This window comes from Agelaius phoeniceus, chromosome 9 (assembly GCF_051311805.1).
Source record: "Agelaius phoeniceus isolate bAgePho1 chromosome 9, bAgePho1.hap1, whole genome shotgun sequence".
NCBI lineage: Eukaryota > Metazoa > Chordata > Aves > Passeriformes > Icteridae > Agelaius > Agelaius phoeniceus.
Window position 1 is genome coordinate 32,958,628 of NC_135273.1, and position 14,150 is coordinate 32,972,777.

Genomic DNA, 14,150 nt, shown 5'->3' on the forward strand with positions numbered 1-14,150 from the left:
GCCAGCAGTGAAGGACACCGTGGGACAGGCAGGAGGATGAGGGGAAGGATCCATCTGCACTGGTGGCAATGACTCTGCACTGCATCCCCAAGGCTTCCTACAAGAAGCTCCTCAGTGTGCAGCTCTGTCCTGCGTGCTTGGAGGTCTGCTGGAAGCCCCCCAAGCTTCTTCACTTGTGTTCTGCTTTGCTTGGAGCAACCAAATTGCTGCAAAAGCCAAAATTTGCTGCTGCTCTCAAATGGAAGGGGAATCCATTTGAAGGGACCATTTAAAAAGGAGTCACAAATCACCTCAAACATTTCAACCTATTTCACAGATTTATTTGTTCTGGCAAGTGAAATTCCAGTGAGGAATGAACTTTTAATAGCTGAGAGTTTAATAATTTTTTTAAATAGCTTCATGGCTGCTTTTCCAATCTTGGAAATACATGTGTGTGTGTGTGTATTAAAATAAACAAAAATATTTCTATGATGATAAGTAGGTATAAATGGAAAGATACTCTGTGTGTTATCCAACCATATGTGAAAGAAAAAGAAAGGAAAAAGGCTTCTCCTAGGATTGCTGTTCTGCTGATTCACATCTGCATTAGGACCACAGGGGCAGTTTCCCACTGTCACTTCTTTGTTCAGGCAGCCTCTGCTAAATATATTTGTTTTGATAAAACAAGAGCTGGGAAATGAAATTAATTATCTGGTGCCTTCTGGAGAATCAACTGGTCTTGTTTGTTTATATAGAAGAGATGTAGGGGGAGTGATGGTGGGAGAAGTTCCTTGCCTGGCTTATTTCAGTTATTGTGCACATTATTTGATTCTTCCTGATGAATTCCTGTGAAGCAGCTTTTCCACTCTGCAGCTGAAAACAGTCCTGCCAATGCACAAAGTCAAGAGGAAGCCACAGGATGAACAAAGCAGAGTCTTTGTGTGCAGAGCAGGGTGGAATTGAGGATGACCCAAGGTTCATGCAGCAACCTGGAGATTGCTGTGATCAGCTGCTTCCATGGCTGCACATCACTGGATAGCAGGAGTGGCACGGAGGGGAAGCAGTTTTTAGTTTGGTTGCAGGTTTCCTGGGTTCATGCTCTGGTTTGCTCCTGCACAGGATTATCTGCTGCTTTGCCAGAGTCACTGACACCACTTGAAGGTTCAAATATTTCCTCGTAGAGCTGCTGGTGTGGGGTTTTTCAGATTAGCACAGTGAAAAATGAACTGATTCAGTGGCTGGACTGCTTGCAGCAGACTCTAGGGTTTGGGCTCAATGGTGGTCTGAAAGCAGGGAGAAGTGATGATTTATGTTAGTGACATCTCCAGCACATCAGAGTCTGGGTTCAGAGATTTTGTTCAGAACCCTTTGATTTCTCCAGTGTATGTCATCACCTGCCAGCAGTTGCCTGGCTTTAACCTGATATCACTTGAACTGTAAGATAATTGAAGATATTTGCCATGCAGTTGGCTATGGAACCTAGACAATATAGATATTTTAACTTCTTTTTTGTCATTTAATCATTGGAGTAGGTTCACATTTAAACTGGCCACAGGCACTATTTCACCAGCAAAATACAAAGTTTGGGCAGTGTCTGGGATGAGGAATGTTTCCTTCCCATCCCTAGCCAAAAGCAGGTATTTCTTAGCTGGGTAATCAAGGTTGTCTGTCCAGCCTCATGCTCTGACAGAGCACTGAACCTCAGCAATGCAGAATTCCCTCTCCAGTGGCATTAGCCCAGCTAGGAAAAGCTCTCCTTACATCTGAGCAGTGTTGAAGTCCTCTGTGATGGAAAACATCCCAGTACACCCCATGCAGTCACTTCCATTTTCCTGGTCTGGTACCAGGGGGCTCTTGTTGTCCCAGCCCACTTGGGGCCAGCTGAACATCTCATTGCTGTTCACTGTAAGGCAAAGATGACTGGCAGGAGCAGGAACAGGGCTTAAATAATTTATAGCTCCTTGCATACATTTTAAACCCATTTAAACTGGAAGGAAAGCAACCAAGACAGACTCTTTCCATTCTTGTTAAATCACCCTTTTGCAGCCTTAACTTCTCTGTGGCAGATGGAAGAACACAACCATAAATATGTTTGCAGGAGCCACTGAAATATTTACGTGGCGTGGCACGCACACACCCAGCAGCAACTTCCTTCCAACAAGAAACCCAGCTGAAAGCTCTCTGCCAATGTTCTGTGGAGGCAAAATGCCATGCACCACTTGAAATTCTGGTTTTGCATGCAACAAAAGCTCCTCATAACAGATGGGAGTATTAACCACATTTTAGAAGGAAGGATGTCTGAGGCTGCTGATAGCAGCCCCACAGAGGTAGCACATAAGTCCTGTCACCTGACAGATAAGGCTCCAGAATTTGGAATATCTCATCCAAGTCCACTGTGAGCTTCCTGTTTTGCTTGTGCTAGAGATGGAGGTGGATACCCAGCCATTTTGTGTGAAAAGGGATCCTAAGGGCAAAGCTTTGTTAAATGCTATAGGAGAAAAGTAATTAAATAGATGTGGATGACACCGGCAGAAGAAGAGTGGCTTCCTCTCCTGAGACTGGGGTAGAGGGCTGTGATTTCACATCTGATAAATGCTGGGCTTTGGTCCTGAATATCAATTGGTACCACAAACACCTCAAGCCCTTCTCCTTAACTCATGCTTAAGAAATCTCCAGATATCCTAAATCAGTTTAGGGTCCACCAAGTATTTAAATATGCAGGGTTGTCAGGGTGTGTAATGACAGGATGGGAAGTGTCAGGGATGGGTGTGAGCAATGCACTGAAAGCAAATTACCCCTCTTCAGTCTGTCACCAGGGGTACAAAAATGTACATTGCATATCCATGCACTGGGAATCTCACAGGGCTTGCAGAAACCTACTGCCTTGCACTGCAAATTAGAGACTTACAGGGTGGGGGGAGGTAATAGCATGTATTTAAGGTAAGTCCTGTGTTTATAAGCAGCACTGCATCCTGCTTGCCTTGGAGAGAACTGGCATGGGATCCTGTGGGCTTGGGAAGGAGCAGTGGGGCTGCCCTCTGTCCATGGGCTGGCTCTGCCCTGCCCCGAGGCTGCTGTGGATGCCTTGGCCTGGGTGCCCCTCCCGAGGGCTGACAGGAGCTGAGAGGAGTCTCTGTGCTGCAGAAGGGCACTGGCAGCAGCTCAGTTGCCCATCCCGAGGCTGACAGGAGCTGACAGGAGTCTCTGTGCTGCAGAGGGGCTCTGGCAGCAGCTCAGGTGCCCATTCTGAGGGCTGACAGGAGTCTCTGTGCTGCAGAGGGGCTCTGGCAGTGGCTCAGGTGCCCATTCTGAGGGCTGACAGGAGTCTCTGTGCTGCAGAGGGGCTCTGGCAGCAGCTCAGGTGCCCATTCTGAGGGCTGACAGGAGTCTCTGTGCTGCAGAGGGGTTCTGGCAGCAGCTCAGGTGCCCATTCTGAGGGCTGACAGGAGTCTCTGTGCTGCAGAGGGGCTCTGGCAGTGGCTCAGGTGCCCATTCTGAGGGCTGACAGGAGTCTCTGTGCTGCAGAGGGGCTCTGGCAGCAGCTCAGGTGCCCATTCTGAGGGCTGACAGGAGTCTCTGTGCTGCAGAGGGGCTCTGACAGCAGCTCAGGTGCCCATCCCAAGGCTGACAGGAGTCTCTGTGCTGCAGAGGGGCTCTGGCAGTGGCTCAGGTGCCTGTCCCTAGGGCTGACAGGAGTCTCTGTGCTGCAGAGGGGCTCTGGCAGCAGCTCAGGTGCCTGTCCCAAGGCTGACAGGAGCTGACAGGAGTCTCTGTGCTGCAGAGGGGCTCTGGCAGTGGCTCAGGTGCCCATCCCTAGGGCTGACAGGAGTCTCTGTGCTGCAGAGGGGCTCTGGCAGCAGCTCAGGTGCCCATCCCTAGGGCTGACAGGAGTCTCTGTGCTGCAGAAGGCCTCACAGACACTGGCAGGCTGCTCTTGCTCACAGCTCATCGCGCTCCTCCTCGCTGCAAATGCAGGCGCTCCTCTGGCTGTTCATGAAGGGCCGGCAGCCCAGGGTCCAGACAGCGTTGAACACCGTGTCTGCCATGGATTCACAGGCTGTGGAGAAGGACAGGGTGGCCAGGTAAGGACAGGCAACTCCCAGCACCCCAGCCCCAGCCCTGCACTGAGCTCTGTGGGGTTTGCCCTTGGAAGTGTGGGCTGTTGTCTTTTCTCTCTGGAAACTGGGTTTTTATAAATCCTGAGGTTCCCTTCTCTCTTCCTATTGATGCAGGGTGACTCCAGTGTAGGGAATAATGTGTTCTAACTCCATTTAGAAAGCTGAATAATTGCCTTATTAAGCTATACTATATTACACTAATACATACTAAAACTATATTAAAGAAATACTATACTGCAGAGATACTAAAGAAAAACCAATGACAGTTTCCAGACAGTCACGACACACATAGATCCAGCTGGTCAAAGAATCAAAACAACCTTCAGCAGTGTCTAATTAACAAATCACTTCAGGTAAACAATCTCCATAACACATTCCACACGTGCAAAACAACAAGAGCAGTGAATAGAGATAAGAATTTTTTTGTCTTTTTCTCTCTGTGCTTCTCACTGCCTTCCCCAAGAAAAATCCTTGGGAAAAATTGTGCCTGCTGCTCTGTGTGAAGAGAGCTGTGGCCACATCTTCTCCCCAGGGTGGCACTAATTTCTCTCCCCCCTAAACCCCTCCTTTATTACCTCTTTCAGACCCTACTAGTTGATGGATCATCTGGGGCTCTGCAAACAGCACTGTTTACCAAACAGATTTCCCAGGAGACCTCCACATTACTCCTTCTCCTCTGAATTTTGCCTACAGCCACTATTGACCAACCTTTCTGGGCTTTTTTGGGAGTTATGATGCCAGCTGCCAGCCAGCATGAAAAATCCTACAGCAGCTGGAGCAGCTGACTGCCTGACTACCAGCCCCTCCTCATCCCAAAAAACAACCCTGAAAGTGCTTGTCAGTAAATAAATAGGTTAATAGTAAATCTTTAGGGTTTGTTTACTGGCACCAGCACTGATAGCTGTATGCATGGTGAAGCTGGGAAAGCCTTGCCTTTGGGACTGTTTTATCTCAGCCTCTCCAAGCACCTCAGAGCTCCTGTTCCCTAGGAGGCTGCTGAGCTGGCAGGCACTGGAGAGGCTGTGGTGAGTCAGTGGGAAAAGCAAGGCTTTGGATGCCAGATAAGAGCTGGGATGGCTGTGAAGGAGAAGGAGGGCTGTGACAGGAGCTGCTCAGAGCAGCCCTGGGGACAGGATCTGCAGAGCCCAAGGCGAGGGGAGGATGGCTCAGAGGTTCACTGGTGTTACCTGTGCCTCCTACAGCAGCCAGGACAGAGAGAGGGAGGAATCCACTCCTGCCTGGCTCAGCCCAGGAGGGTGGGCTCTGCTCCACCTTAACCCCCTAGGATCTAGGCTTGCTTTGCTGCTGCAAGCAGAGAGCAAGGAGGAACATATGAAAAAGTGGAAAATCTGAAGAGATGGGAAGAAGTTGGCTGTGTGAGGAGCTGTTGATAAGGGTGACCGTGAAAGATTGGCTGTGCTCAGCCTGTGGCACTTTTGTCTCAGTCCATGTCTTTGATTTCTCTTGCTGTCCTGGGCACTCTTTCCATGCATTTATATGTGACCAGGTAGGAAGCCATCTGCAGGCATCTACTGGTGTCATGCAGGCTTCCTGTGTGTCCTATTCAGGCTGCACCTTTGGACAACAAATGCATATTGAAGGATACCCTAGAGCAGGGCATCAGCAGAGGTTACCAAACAAGCTCTTCTCAGACCTGCAGGCTGAGGCTTTTTAAATTAGGCAAAACCAAGGTGGCACTTGAGCTGCTGGCACATCCCTAGAGCTTGTTAGCACTTCTGAGCCATCCAGAGCTGCCTGCAGTGGCTCAGCCACCCCCAGCCTGGTGTGTCCCTGGTGCCATCACCATCTCCTATCTGTGACCAGATCCCTGTCCTTGGCTCTCTCTGTTTTGCTGGCCCCTGGCCATATACAGGTTTCAGTGTGTGTCTCACTGGCCCTGGAAGGCTTCTTGGTATCCCATGAAGGTGTTTGAATTGTTTGGGAGTGCATCCAACTAATTGGATAAATTAGTGGAAGTGGAAACCCCACACTCCTAACTATCCTAGCTATCCTCTCAGCAGGCCTGGGAGGATGAATAGGACTCAACCAAACACAAATCCAAAAAATCCTGCCCTTTTCTTCCATCTCCCACCTGGGCTGAATAGCAATCATTATCATCTACAACCCTAAACTCACCCTCCTCAACTTCTACCTATACACTGTAATAACTGCAACTGTTTTCCTCACCCTAAACACCATCAAAGTCCTAAAGCCATCCACCCTAATAACTGCATGGACCAAAATCCCATCACTGAACACAATACTACTCCTAACCCTACTCTCTCTCACAGGACTCCCTCCCCTGACAGGATTCCTGCCCATGCTTGAATTGTTTGGGAGTGCATCCAATTACTTCCAGGGCTGTTTATGGGTTTTTTCACACATTGTAATGTTTTCCAAATGCAAATAACCATAGGTCTCCAGCCTTGGGCCAGAGGTGTGTGGCAGAGGGGGCAGATCTCTGTGCTCTCACCCACCTGTGACAAGTGCAGCACAGAGCTGCTGCTCCCCACTGCAGAGTTCTGGCAAGGAAAGGCTGCCTGCCCAGGGGATGTGAGGCAGGATCCTACCTTGCACCTTGGAGACGAAGCCCAGGCTGCGTTTGAGGTCGGAGCAGATGGAGTGCAGGCACCAGCGGAACTTGGCGTCGCAGCGGTACTTGTTGGCCCCACAGGTGTCATAGCAAACATCCAGCTGGTTACAGCACTTGGTCATGGCAGGGATCCCCAGGTCTAGCTGGGAAAGAGAAAAGAGGTGTCCCTTGGTTGGCTCCTGGCCTCGGGCTCACCCAGCTGTGATGGGCTGAGGTGCTGCAGAGCCCAGCTGGCTCCTTCTCCAGAAGCTGTTCCTGAGAGCCAGGGCAGCAGGAGGAATGTGTGCTGCTCCTTCACCATCTAAACAAGGGTGAGGGAGCAGCCCAGTGGTGTCAGTGGTGCAGGCTCAGTGCAGGCTACATCACATTCTCTTCTCTCTGTATCCCAGGGAATCAACATCTGGCAGAGAGGTGGCAAACAGCCCCTCCATGACCATTTTCTAGTTTGCATCTGTCAGACAGCTCCATGTCCTTGCCAACAGTGGCAAAGGCCCCTTTTTCTTTTCCTCTTTTTCCCACAACCTGACAAGGTCCTGGTTTTTGCCTAATAAACGTGCCATAAATATTTTAATGCCTTATTTCTCAGAGATGCACTTGAGATAAACACAGCATGGTCAGGGGAGTTCTGCTCCCTGTAAGCTTAGCTAATGACCCTGAGGGTGATGGGGCAGAAGACCTGTCTCCTGGAGAGACTGCACTTGTTAGCTTGTTATGAATTATTCCTCTTTTTGCCCTTCCTCATGTAAAATTTAGGAGATGAATTGTTCCTTCATTGCACTCGTGATTGCCTGGGTACAGAGAAGGCACCACAGAAATGCCCACAAGGTTTGCAGTGAAATAGAGTTTCAGGAATTAAACCTAACATGAAAAATGACCTGCAAAGAGAGGGGTTGTCAGAGCAGGAATCTGCCTAATTGCTGCAGATTCCTTGGGCAGCAATAATGCATGAGCTAAATAGGAATCCCTGCTCTGAGAGCCTCCTGGGAAGGCTTTTCCTGGTGATTCCAATGTGTTCATTAATTGCCTTTAAGATAACGAGCAGGAGGAATATTAAAGCCTCTGGGTTTCATTCGGTGCTTGGCAGAGGCAAAAAGTGTGGGAAGAAGTGGGGGGCAGGCGTGGAGGATGCCCTCAGGTGTTGCTGTGTGCACATAGGTTATTGTCAGCCACTGCAGAGCCCAGCCCAGCCTTCTCCTTGCCCAGAATGATGAGCTGGTGATGTGCTGGAGAGCTGCATCCTGTGGGCTCGGTGGCTGGGACAGTACATACACTTTCAGGTACCTTGAGCCCCAGAAAATGGGAGCTACAGCCATTGGGTTCCTGCGGTTTGTAGTGAGGCCGTGGCATGGGAGCCTTCCCTGGGAAAGAAAAGACAGGACAAGGGTTAGGAAAGTTGATCTTCCCAAGACTGGACTCAAAAAGCAAGGAGTGCCAGGCACTCCCCTTTGGTCTGCATCCCCAAACACTGCTAGCTCAGCAAGGGGGTTTCTTTCTATCCTCATCTCATTCTTGGACTCTTGGTGTGCTGTGGATGTCCCCAAACTGTGCCAGACCTTGCATGTCTGATCTTGCTCTGAGCAGGTCTTGGTCCATTTTCTGCCCATGGTGATGCCCTGCCATGTTTTGCAAATCATTTCTGTTCCTTTAATCTTTGCACCTTCCTCAGTCTCCTTCTTAACATGCATAAAGGAGCAAGAACTCCCTCTGTGAATAATTATTTACCCAATGCAGGAAGAATCCAGCTCACAGCCAGCTCTAGCAGTACCTTCCAGCAGCATTTAATCTGATTTTTGTAGGGGAGCCTGTTCAGTGCCCAACCACCCTCTGGGGAAGAACCTTTTCCTGATACCCAACCTCACCCTGCTCCAACACAGCTCCAGCCATTCCCTGGCTGCTGTCCCTGCTCTGGGAAAACATAAACTGAGGGAATGCTCCAACAAAAACTTGTGTGAGCTGAGCCTTCTGGAGCCAGTCACATCAAGGGTTAACTTTCTGCTTCCCTGAGCAGGGCTAGAGAATTTATACAGACATAAAATGGATCTAATTCAGCCCTTCAAGGCAGGGTTGGGTTCTTTTAAACTCCATTTCCACTTCTTGCTTCTTGTCAGCACCAGGAATTATTTAAGACACTTTGCCCATTTTTCTGTTCAGGTACCTGAAATGCCAGTGGTTAATTCAGCCATAAATCTGCTGTGCCCTTGGGGAGGCCTTGCAGCCAAAAGCCTCAGAGGGACCCATGTAGGAGTGCTCCCAGCACCTCTCAATTAAACTTTGCCAGAGCTGTTTTGCTTAAATATATATACATATATATATAGCAAATAACAGATTTGCTACCAAATAAATAACAAACTGAAATGCTGTCCAGCTGGGAGATGCCAACAGGCAATTTTCCCCTTCCAAAAGAGCCTTGATGTTTTTTTGGAAGGGAGTGAGAACTGGGATTCAGAATTCAAATGTTCCTGAACTGATGCAGGAGGCAGAGGAAAGTTCAAAATCCGCTGTGGGTTTTGCAGGATGGAGTCAAATTTTAGTGTCTTGCTTGAAATACTGGTTGTAAAAATAGTGTAAAAAATGTAAAAGAATGTAAAAATAATATAAAAATAATTGGTTATAAAAAACAAGAACAGTTAATGGGTTAAAATGGCAAGTCTGAGTAGGAGTGAGACTTTTTGGGATGTGGAGACCACAGAATGGCTTGGGTTGGGTGGGACCTTTAAGATCATCCAGTTATCCAGTTCTACCTCCATTATCCAGTTCCCAGCCAAAAATAGCTGTGTTTCCAGATCTTCAATTCAGCTGAAGTCACAGCTATTATAAGAGAAATAGTATAATAGCTTCTAGAAAGCTGTCCTGAGGAAAAAAACCCTCATATAAATAAGGATTGTGCTGATCCACAAAACATCAAACTGCCTTTGGGATAATCCCTTGTAGGAAACCTGTCCCCTCCCCTCTGCAAAACAGAGCTTTAAAACTTATAAAGTGCCCCTTTGTACTCTTTCTCAGCTAGGTCAAGTCCAAGACACCACAATTAACCTCTCTCCCACATCTTGTTTTGTAGGTAACAGGAAACCAAAGCAAAACAGGAATATCAGGCATTCCTGTCTCTCTACAAGCATTGACTCAGTGCTCCTGTTATCATTTATTGCTTGCCCATCCTTACAGACAAGAAGATACAGATTTCAGGCCACTGCCTTGTTGCCACAGCCCTAGAACTGAAGCTGAGTTTCCCTGATGCATTTTAATGCCCCCAGGCTGCTGTAGCTGTTCCAAGAGGCTGGAAAGCAGCCAGCTGGCTGGAGCAGCTGCTGGCAATGCAGGAGCTTCAGGCACTGCAGTGCTGGGACACTGGCAGGGGGAGCTGAGTGTATTTTTGGGTGAATGGGTGGTCCCAGGGCTCCTTGCACTTTTGGGTGGTCCATTGTTGTTTGTGTGCCCCCAGGCAGGGGCAGGCTTTGAGCAGAGGTGCCTGCACACATCCATCCCTGTTGGAGACAGGCTTTGGAGGCTCTTTTCCCACAGCCTGGAGGTGCCCCCTCCTCTGAAGCCCTTCAGGACCAAGAGCTGAGCAGGGCAATGAAGTCTTGCCTGGCCAGGAGGAAGCTACAAGGGCTTCACTCCCAGCTCAGGCTCTTTGTTTCCCCTGAGATGCCCAGTGAGACTTTGTAAGCAGGAGGATATTTGCCAGTAAATGCTAGTGTAACCCTAATGTCCTGATTTAAGGGAGCCATCCATCAAGTTGGTTGTTTTCAGACCTCAGTAGCTGCTGAAAAATCAGGAGAGGCTTGCAGCTGGAACAGCCACGTGCTCAGCTGGAGATGGATGTGGCAATCACAGGTGAGTCCTGACCTTTACTGTGGCAAAATAAGCTATTTTTGGTATCTCTTGGCTGAAATGAAAGTAAGTAGAAGGAATGATTTTTGTTTCATGCCTAGGGAGGAAAAGCAATCAGGACCTGATTCAGCACAAAGATGGTTTGTGTTCATCCTTCTGAGCAAGGACTGGATCTCACTGGTTTGGGAGCATCCCAGCATCCTCTCCTCTCCTGTTTGCAATGTCTGTGCCAGAGATTAGCAAGGACAAATGGTCCTGGAAGGGTCCAGCAAGCCCCTTGGAGCCACGTGGGCAGCATTTCAGAAGTGTTCTCCTTCAGGCAGTGATTAATGAGCTGCTCAGCAGAGGGTGAGAACTGGGCTAACGATGGGCTTGTTTTCCTTTCTAGGTAAAACACTGCTCCTGTAAGGGTGTGAGCAGGGATCTGTGCTGCTCTCTGGAGATGCTTTCCACAAGGACAGGCAGGGAGAGCCCCCTGGATGTGTCCAAAAGCAGTAACTCCTGCATGGTGTGCTGAGTCCTGAGGCTCTCTGAAACCAGCTCTGAGTATCAGCCTTGCCTCAGGCACACTGCAGTCCCAGCCCCATGCCAGGGCTTTCAGTCTCTACATTAAGGAGGGCAAGGTCCTTTCTGCTCCGAGTTTGGAGCATGGTGGGGACCTTTAGGAGGCTGTCACACACATGGCCTGGGGCTGCCACACTGTCAGTGTGGGACAGGCTGCCTGCTGGGAGGTCTGGGGGCCACCTGCTCCAGGCACTGGGGACACACGTGGCCCTCCTGAGCTGCTGCAGACAGGACTGAGGGACCAAGGCCACAGTGATGGGCTGGGGTACCTGGCTGCCTCAATCCCATGGGGCTGAGCTTCCTGCCTTGCTGCTCCCTGTTTGTTCTCAGCGTGGGGCCTGGGGAGCAGAGCTGGCAGGAGGGGGAGGACACATACATAGACATTAGATGGATGTTGGGGAGAGGCTTTTCACCCAGAGGGTGGTTGAACACTGGAAGCACTTCCAGGCTCATCAGAGAAGTGGTCCCATGGCTACCAGAGCTCCAGTATATTGGACAATGTTTTCAGGCCCAGGGTGTGACTCTTGGAGTATCCTGCACAGGGTCAGGAGTTGAACTCAATGATCCTGATGGGTCCCTTCCAACTCAGCCTGTTCTATGGTTCTGTGACATTATTTATGAAACAAAACTAAAAACAGCAACTTTGAGAGTGATTTTAACCTCCTCCCCTGGCAGGGAGCTGAGGTCCCAGCCCTGCAGCATCTCTTTGTCCCAGTGCCCTGGCTGCTGGCCTGGGAGGAGCAGGAGGTCCATGGGATCCAGACAGACTCAGACTGAGTCAGTGGGGTCTCCCCAAAGCATTGAGTCTGTCTGTGAAAAACAAAGCTCTGGGGAGGAGAGGGGTTGAAATCCCTCTGTGCCCACAAGCATCTTTCCCAGGTGGTCACTAGGGGTGTGGGGTGAAGCTGTGGGGCAGGGGGCTGACAGGCAGCTGGGCTGGGCAGGCTGAGGTGACAGGACAAGGTGTTGCTGTGGGACAGTTGTAGGAGGCTGAGGAGAGGTTACAATCTGTGGGAAAACTCCTGGCTGGTTCCTAAGCAGGTCATTCCTGGTTCCAGCAGGAATTTCCTGGTGATGGCCCGTGCTGCCTGTGGCCCTGTCACCCCACACACTGCAGCTCTGTGCACCCCAGCTCTGCCCCCTGCCCTGCCCTCCCCGAGACGGGAGGTGCTGGGGGCCTTCATCCTGCCCCCAGACAAACCAAACTAATCCTGTTTGGTAAACCACCACAAAGTGCAGTCCAAAGCAAGCAGGAGCTGCCTCCTTCTGCCTCGAGCACTAAAGGCTCCTCCCGGTGACGTCTGGTTTGTCCCGCTGTTATCTCCTCCTCCTGCAGCCCGCGGCAGTGGCCAGCTCACAGCTGCTGGATAAGGACGCTCCGAAGGTTGCTGAGATTAGGGCAGCTGGCTCAGCCTCCCCTCCCTGTGCTGTGCCAGGCTCCGGGCAGCGGGACAGCCCGGGTACGTGTGTGCCCGGGTATGTGTGTGCCCTGTGTGCCCGGGTACCTGTGTGTGCCCGGGTACCGGTGTGCCCAGGTACCTGTGTGCTCTGGTACCTGTGTGTGCCCTGTGTGCTCTGGTACCTGTGTGCCCTGGTACCTGTGTGTGCCCGGGTACCCGTGTGCCCAGGTACCCGTGTGCCCTGGTACCGGTGTGCCCTGGTACCTGTGTGCCCGGTACCGGTATGCCCTGCCAGCCCGGGTACCCGTGTGTGCCCTGTGTGCCCGGGTACCGGTGTGCCCTGGCAGGAGCAGCCGCATCCTCCCTCCCCTGTGTCCTGCGCGCTCATTGCGGTGCCTTGCAGAGCTGGCTGCTCTTGGGGAAGGGGCTTCGGTGTCCCTGTGCTGGCCCTGGCACAGAAGCTGTGACCCCGAGCACTGCCGGGGGCAGCTCCTGGGTAGGAGGAGAGGGAAGGAGGGGAAAGGGCGAGGAGAGAGGAGGCAGCAGCAGTGAGGTTCACTCACCGTATCGGCAGCGGTACTGGCAGACACCGTTTTTCCCCCCGAGCAGTTCCAAGAAGGAGTCGAAGTAGCTGTTGACCGCTTCAAAGCCATCCCGGATGGTGTCGATGCCCCAGTCGGAATAGGATGGCGCTGCCTGCGAGTCCTGGTGCCCGGGGCTGTCGGGCGCTGCCTCCTCGGAGCCGTGGCCCGGGCGCAGGCTGAGGCACAGGAGCGCTGCCCCCAGCAGCAGCCGCATGCTCAGGGCCGGGGCAGAGGGGCAGCAGCGGCGGGGATGAGCTGCTCCGGGCAGGAGGCAGCGGCACCAGCTCTGCCTGGACTTTAAACGCTGCCCGGGGAGCCGGCCTGAGGTCACGGCAGCCGGGGTGCAAAGTGCAGCGCCGAGATACGGAGCGGGTTCAGCTCCCTGAGCTGGGAGTTTGCACAATCCCGCCGGGACACGCTCGGTCCCCATGGCTGCGGCTCCCCCGGGGGACCCTCCCTCACCCCTGAGCGGGGTCTGTCCCCCCAGGGCCCTGCACTCCCTCCCCGGCCTGTGGGACATGAGGAGTACCTCTCTGTCCAAAATTTCTGCTGCTCAGGCAGGCTGAGGAGCACCCCTTGCCTTTTTCCCAGGCCTCCTGGGCACATGGAGGGGAGGGATGAGAGCTTCACCCAGCCTGGCTGCTGGGTGTGCTGCTCCTAGCAAATCCCAAGGGCCCACGGAGCTTCTGAGGGGTTGATCCAGCAGCTTGGAGAAGTTTGGGACAAACACTACATTCAGGGCATGCCTTGGCATCACTCCAGTTCCAGGATCAGTGTGGCAGGTGAGTACTGCCTTTGGTGTGGCTGATGCTATAGGGCTGGTTGTTACAGCTCCTGTGAAAGGTAAATTAAAGCTGTAAAGGTTGTGACCAGGAGGAAAGGATGGCACTGAGACCTGAGCCAGGGAAGGGGTTGTGGGCCAGCTGCAGCTCCTGGCTCTGGAGTGGGACAGGCCTGCCTGGACCCAGGGGCCTGCTCAGCTGGTGGAGGGTTCAAAGCTGCTCATTATACAGAAAGCAACCAAGTGAAAACCAACAGCAAAAGACAAATCAAACCACTCACGAAGAACTGAGAAGGGAAA

General features: G+C 51.5%; 1 protein-coding gene across 1 annotated transcript; it reads right to left on the minus strand.

Annotated features, from left to right (window-relative positions):
• Positions 1-3,885: 3,885 nt before the first annotated feature.
• Positions 3,886-13,505, minus strand: PLA2G12B (phospholipase A2 group XIIB). Its single transcript, XM_054637263.2, has 4 exons — positions 13,049-13,505; positions 7,960-8,048; positions 6,668-6,833; positions 3,886-4,036 (listed from the first exon to the last, which is right to left on the minus strand). Exons 1-4 carry the CDS (start codon positions 13,497-13,499, stop codon positions 3,918-3,920), a joined length of 825 nt encoding a protein of 274 aa, XP_054493238.2. The 5' UTR covers positions 13,500-13,505; the 3' UTR covers positions 3,886-3,917.
• Positions 13,506-14,150: the final 645 nt, after the last annotated feature.

Bases quoted from the DNA above. Each gene is read 5' to 3' on its own strand.
- PLA2G12B (XM_054637263.2), bottom strand. From the start codon at position 13,499: ATGGGGACCGAGCGTGTCCCGGCGGGATTGTGCAAACTCCCAGCTCAG. The intron at 8,049-13,048 runs GTGAGTGAACCT...TTTCTTTCCCAG, and splicing joins CCAGTACCGCTGCCGATACG to GGAAGGCTCCCATGCCACGG. The intron at 4,037-6,667 runs GTAGGATCCTGC...CCTTCTCCACAG, and splicing joins CTTCGTCTCCAAGGTGCAAG to CCTGTGAATCCATGGCAGAC.